This window comes from Cornus florida, unplaced genomic scaffold, assembly GCF_030987335.1.
Source record: "Cornus florida cultivar Cherokee Brave unplaced genomic scaffold, ASM3098733v1 CherokeeBrave_3.0.0_Hap2_scaffold_166, whole genome shotgun sequence".
Taxonomy (NCBI): domain Eukaryota; kingdom Viridiplantae; phylum Streptophyta; class Magnoliopsida; order Cornales; family Cornaceae; genus Cornus; species Cornus florida.
The window spans coordinates 38,752-45,415 of record NW_026775656.1 but is presented as its reverse complement, the minus strand read 5'-3'; the positions used below and the strand labels follow the sequence as shown (position 1 = coordinate 45,415).

General features: G+C 45.4%; 1 protein-coding gene across 1 annotated transcript; it reads left to right on the top strand.

Annotated features, from left to right (window-relative positions):
- The first annotated feature begins 345 nt into the window (after window positions 1-345).
- LOC132289079 (NADH-ubiquinone oxidoreductase chain 1) lies at window positions 346-2,780 on the top strand. The gene has a single exon (XM_059789907.1). The coding sequence runs from the start codon at window positions 1,284-1,286 to the stop codon at window positions 1,671-1,673; it is 390 nt and encodes a 129-aa protein (XP_059645890.1). The 5' UTR covers window positions 346-1,283; the 3' UTR covers window positions 1,674-2,780.
- Window positions 2,781-6,664: the final 3,884 nt, after the last annotated feature.

Genomic DNA, 6,664 nt, shown 5'->3' with positions numbered 1-6,664 from the left:
TTTGAAACCTCCTGCCATAAGGAAGGGGAGATCCGTAGTAAGAGCTCCCTCTCTCCCTGCTTTCGACGCCTTGCTATTCTTTCAGGGAAACTCCTGAAGTTACGTCTTTCAGTACTGGGACTCAAGTCAAGTAGTTGAGATAAGCTGTTTGCTCTTTGTCAGGTGCCGTTAGTGAAGTTCCTTTTGTCCTATAGGTTCGTTCGTGAAGGTCCGTGGTTCGAGTCAATAAGCGAGGAGGCCCTTCTCGCTCAAGCTCAAGCATTGACTTTTCTAGTTAGAGACCGACGTCTTGGGGCTAACATGGGAGATCCGCTCAAGGACCTACTGGTTTAGGGAAATCTCTAATGCCCTACTGGAGAGGTCCTTTTTGGAGGAGAAACTATGCGCTTTTCAAAAAAGGTCGGAAGAAATGCACCGGGTTTATAATATATAAAGATCTCTTTATATATTACCGGTTGGCTGCTTTTTATGTAAAAAATACAAAATGGGATTGAATTTCCACTCATAAGGAAGGAAGGTTAGATATCTTTGACAGGGTTGTATTTTTGGTGGAAATGGGATGGTGTTCAAACTCCCGAAATGCAGTCTAGACAGCGGGCCCTCCCCTTTCTGACTGGACTGACTCGGTGAAGGGTCAATCTCCTCCGGAGCATGCATGCGTCACAGCCACCCATTCGTCCTGATCAAATAGTAGAATCTATCTCTCAGCGATTCTTTTCTCCGCTAATCACCCCTTCCCAACCAGCCCGCCCGATCGATCTTGTAAGATCGGCGGCTAATTCAACGGGGTTAATGTGGTCCGAAGTTGTCGGAACGAATCGTTTGCTTTATCGAACAAAGCTTTCTTAGGGGGTCTTGGTTGTCCCCCTATTTTCAACCTGCTGGCGTCGACCAGCTTTGCGATACGGACGGACACGAAGAAGAGCGCAGGCAGCGGAAATGCAAAAGAGAAGAGCAAAGATTCCCGACCCAGAGCATGTTATTGACTCCAAAATCTGTTGAATGAAGTTGCTTACTCTCAGCCACCAGTTAGAAGGAAATCCCTTGACTTCGCTTATGCCCTTATGCAGTAAAGAAAGCAAGTGAGGCGGGCTAAGATTCCATTCGAAGTAACGTAACAGGATTCGATGTTGCACCATCTGTCACTCTTATCGGGATCCGTAGTTTTTCGAGAAAAGGTCCCATCCCTTCAATATCATGATTGGGTCGACCAGGCCAGATCATGAGTGAAATATCATGATTGGGTCGACCAGGCCAGATCATGAGTGAATAGAAAATCTCAAATGTACATAGCTGTTCCAGCTGAAATACTTGGAATGATTCTACCACTTCTACTAGGAGTAGCCTTTTTAGTGCTAGCTGAACGTAAAGTCATGGCTTTTGTGCAACGTCGAAAGGGTCCTGATGTAGTGGGATCGTTTGGATTGTTACAACCTCTAGCAGATGGTTTGAAATTGATTCTCAAAGAACCTATTTCACCAAGTAGTGCTAATTTCTCCCTTTTTAGAATGGCTCCAGTGGCTACATTTATGTTAAGTCTGGTCGCTCGGGCCGTTGTACCTTTTGATTATGGTATGGTATTGTCAGATCCGAACATAGGGCTACTTTATTTGTTTGCCATATCTTCGCTAGGTGTTTATGGAATTATTATAGCAGGTCGGTCTAGTAATTAGGGGGCGGCCGTTCGGTCGCCTATGATACTAGGACCAATAGGTCAAAAATGGGTTTGTGCCGCAGGTGTTGAACGATCTACTCTACACAGGTGTGGGCTTACGGGGCTAGGGCTCATAAACCCTTTCTTTCATTCATCAATAAGGCCATGGTCGGTCACTTTTCTGGGCCGGGATCGAGAAGTGGAAGTCATAAAAAAGAGATCTTTCTCTTCGCACCTCAGATCATCAAGAGGAAGGGTAGCTTGTCAAGCTGGCCTATAATAGAATATCAAATATCTTTCTCTTATATATATAATATAAGAAAGATATATAAATCAAAAGATTCGCTGTCTTTTATAAGTAGGGCCTGATGCCCCCTGCGAATCCGTAAATCTGAGGAGCATGCCGCAACAAAAGGATGGTCCCCTATGCATTTCATTCTTTCCGGAAGGACAAAAAAGAAGTACCCCCCATCATGGTGAACCTCTCCTTGTGATCGGGATGAGGTAGATGCCTCCCAGCCGGGGGGCAGATCGAATCGGAGTTTCCTTAGGTAGCCACCGACCTACAGTTATCCTTAAACTTCTGTGCTTGGTGGAGAAGAAGCGAACAAAGGTACGCCCGCTTGCTGTCTTGTTCTCTGTCGCGAACTGGGATCGCTCGCCAGCTAGGTCAGATTTACGCAACATTTACTGAGAACATATTACCCATATTCGGGGACAAGGGGCGGAACGACCTCTCGATCTACTTACTGCAGAAAGTCTAGGCGTTCCATGTTGCTCCGATCTCCCCTACGCTACGCCTAGGACGTTATCTGGGCCAAGAGCCATAGTGAGTTGCTGTTTACATTTGGTTCGTTGTTGATACCGGCAAGACCCAGCCAGATGATGTCTGCTGGTTGGTAGTGAGAGGACTCTTAGTACCTGCATACCCAAAAGGGGGCGCTGGTTAAAAAACCAGAATTCGCTTTTCTTTCTTGCTCTCCCCTAGCAGCGGGAAAGGAGTCTATCTATCTGCCTAGCTTTGGTAGATTTCCCCCAACGCAATCCACAGAAATGACACGAATCCCTTGGCGGATAAGTCCGACGACTCAGCAGCAGTGCGGAATTGAGTTTCTCGTCTGGTGGATATGATCTATAGTTAGGGGGCAATACATACCAAAAGGTTCGAAGAAGGAGCGCGCATAAGAGTAGAGAACCAACCCAACCTTCTGTATAACCTATTCACATTAGTGAAGCGGCTGGATGCATAAGGGAAGTGCACGTTTGTGAGACCCTAGTCGGGATGCATAGGGGAGTCAAACTACGAGCAAGAGCGTGGTACCGCGCTGCCCTTCTCTTTTAAGGATTCTGTATGTCCTATACACCTTCCCGCAATGGGAGTGGACTCTATTCTCTCCCAACCATCGCTCAGTCAGTGCCAAAAAGGTCATCCACAACAACCCCATCTGAAAACATCTCTCGATTCAAACTAAGCCTCAGAAACTAATTCCTCTATGTCCGAGATGCGGTACTCTTTTCTTCGCACTGATTTCATTGAATGCTAATTCATAGCCTACTTGAAATCTATTTTCTCTTTCATCCTAGAAGTGGCATATCGTCGCCCCATACTCCCATTTCTTACTAAAAGGAAGTCATTTCATATATAATGTAATATAAAACTGATTTGGGGTAGAGCCAAACTAGTGGGCAACTTAGCTTGCCATTCACTAAGCTATTTAAGTAGGCTCAATATGGTTCTCAGCGAGGTAGGTAATTTGACAAGAAAGAAAGTTTGAATTTTGAACTACGTTCGGCCTGATTCTCATCACACTTGACTTGAGATACATATGCACTCGAGACAACCCTGAAAGTAGGGAAGGGACATCTGTAAGAAGACAACGAAAGCAGGCAAGAAGCAGAAGCAAAGAAAGAGAAAGAGCATTTCCGGTAGCGTACTCCCCAGGTACGGAGTGCCATTGAAGAGCTTACTAGAGTTGGCTCAAGGGCCAAGGGTGCCAGTGAAGAGTTTGAGTTGGATCTTGCATTCCATCATAGGGTTTCGAGAGAGACTTCACAACAGTTCCGAAGACGAAGCAAGATATTGATCACTGTAGTCATTTTGGTAGGTTTGTTTAGTCAAACCTACTCGTTCTCTGCTCCTGATCGCCTCGGTTCTGCTCTTGTGGTCGCGAGAGCAGTTCTCTCACCCCTTTTCTGTAAATAGAAATGAATTCGAATGTGAAATGCATTTTGGAAAAAGCAATCGAGAACAAAGCTACACCTACGCATCCAGATCCGAATTCGTAGAATCAACCGATCCGGGGTAACATCAATCAGTATCGAAAGTAAGTTCTCTATAATCAAGGAAGGGAAGGAATGGGCTAATTCATTGGATTGGTTGGAAGAAATGACGGAAGGTTGGTCGTAGATCATGCATTAAATGCCCTTCTTGTTAAAGATAATGGACCTTCTTAAAATACAGAAGGAAATAGCGAAAATAGCACTAGGGGATGCAAAGCAGTGTTCATAGAGGTCGAGAGCTACCAACGACCAATCCAGCAGCAAAGGCCGCCGTGAAAACAATATGACGACCGGCATAAGACTCGACTTGGTATTCAGTAAGCCAACATTGACTCTGAAGCCAGTGATTTCAATGGATTTCCAGAATATATTATATTAATATATATCATTTTTGTCTGTCTCGTCTGTTTAAAAAAGGAATTGGGGCATAGACAAAGGCCTATTTTGGGACTGCGATTTAACAAATTTCCAGATTTGGTCGGCGCTAGGTGATATCCCTTCCTTGATTTCTTATCTGAGGAGTCGACATCTGCCATTTACTACCCCTTCTTGCACTTCCCGCACTGAGACTTTGTTAACTGACTCTGAAGTGACCAATTCCCTTGGTCACGAACGGTATAACAAGGAAGTAGTGCTCTATGCCCTTCCTCCCTATCCCTAAGAATCGGGAATATGTGTTATCCCCGCGTGAAGTCGTTGCTGTATAGGGTAAGGCATGCCACTGTGAATGGGATTAGGATGAGTGTAGCAAGTGAACCAAAAAGGCTAGGAGGAAGGCTCCAACGCAAGAATCGGACTCCGAAAGAGACCCTTCCGCATCAGTTGATCCGGCTAGAACCTTTGAAAGGTCCTTCCTTGAATTTGAATGTTGAGGCCGAGCAGTCTCCACGTACCATTGTTCTAGAATCGGCCAATCCATCGCACCTGAACGGATAAACAAGAATGCAATGTATTACATGTAAGGGGTTCTTTACAAGAAACAATTATGAAGGTATATTTCCGCGGGGTTTCAAACAAAGAAAAGTGGATCTGCAGCTTTATGAACATCAAGTGATCCTTTGTCTAATGATTCACAATACAATAGAAGGTCAACGGAACTTGCATTAAACAAAGGCAATATTTGACAATCAAATGCCAAAGCTTGAACAAGCTCTTGTGGCCGCCCGCAACCCGGAGATCTCCCCAGCATATTTTCCCCTCTCTTTCTTTTCTTCTCTATATTTGATGTGTAGAATGCCGCTGACCCCTAGGAACTCTCATTGGTTAGCAATCAGGCAGTGACATTCCTTCTTTTTGTGAATACTTTACCACGCAAGTCTCACAGCTGACGTCAATGTAGCATCAAGTTTTAGAAGAATGTGGGGGGTGGCTTTTCAATCACCAATCTAGAGCTGGAGTTGAAGCTTTAGCAAGCGGTCATTTTCGTGCAAGACTCTCTTCAACAATTGTGAGATTAGGTTGGTGTTAAGTGTACCCCCCTTAGGACAAGATTGAAATGGAAAAGTAAAACCGGTTGTTGTACGAGCGAAATCATCCATTCGATGAATTGTATTGGGAACAAAGGTGGCTAATCATCTGTGTGTATGTAATTGAATAAATCAAAAAATGGAGTGAAAGGCCGGTGTAAGTGCTCCTTTTCTCATGTAAATTAATACCAGTTAAAGGGAAGGTGGAATCCTTATTATCATACCTCGCTTGCGTAAGAGGTTCGACTTTAAGGGGGGTATATAATTGCTATGCTCCCGAATGGTTTGTACCGGCAACCCTAGTTAGGTAGAAATTAGCGTTTCGTCTTAGTGGGAGAGCCCTCGTATTTACACCTTTGGCATATGCCTGCTCTTCGGACCGGCCCCGATCCATTCAATCATTGTTCCAAAAGCCATGGGCTAGAAAGAAGTTGTTCATCTGACGTGCCACGGGACGGAACTCGTGTGCTTTATTCAAGCTTGATATAACTCTTGGTTGGTGAGGAAGATTTGGACATGAGAGCATTCTTCACTTTCTTTGTCTCTGGTTCTTTGTGTTCCGCTAGTTTCTGTCAGTTCTTTGAAAGGTCTGAACCCTAAGGCAGGGGTCGGTTAGAGGGACTCCCCCGTCCCGTTACGTCGAAGATACAAGGCTCACTCCTTATACAAGGGTTGGGTTGAAGAGGAAGACCCATTAGGTGGAGAGCGCGACACAAGCAGGCCCTGCGACGTAGAGGGGCGGTTCCGTTCTTTAGATTGACATCTTTTTTTGAGCCAGATACGCGCTACTTTGGAAAGATCACTCCTAAATGCAGCCGTGACCTTTTATACGATACCACCAGATGGACCTCTCACCTTCTCGAGCGGCTTTAGGGGAGCAAATCTTTGCTTCCTCTTCACTAAAAGGATATAACCGATAACTAGAAAGCCTAATAGCCAATACTGTTTTTATGTCTCAGTTGTCAAACGACAATGGAACTCCCCACGGCCGCGCCGCCCATATATGTACTCTCTCCTGTATGGATCCATTGGTTTCCCCCCGTAAAGCCACCACTCAACTCCAACTCCATATCAGAACAACGGTCAGGTTTCGCCAAGAATAAGCGCAAGCGCTCCCAACGACGCGATAGTCGTCCCGCTCCGAGAGCCGCAAGAACCCTGTAGCCAGCACTGCCTAAACGGAGTGTGATACTAAATCTGTATCATACCTACTGCGAACAGTCGCTAGACCGAGGGTCGTTCGACATAAGTGCAAGGCACGCAT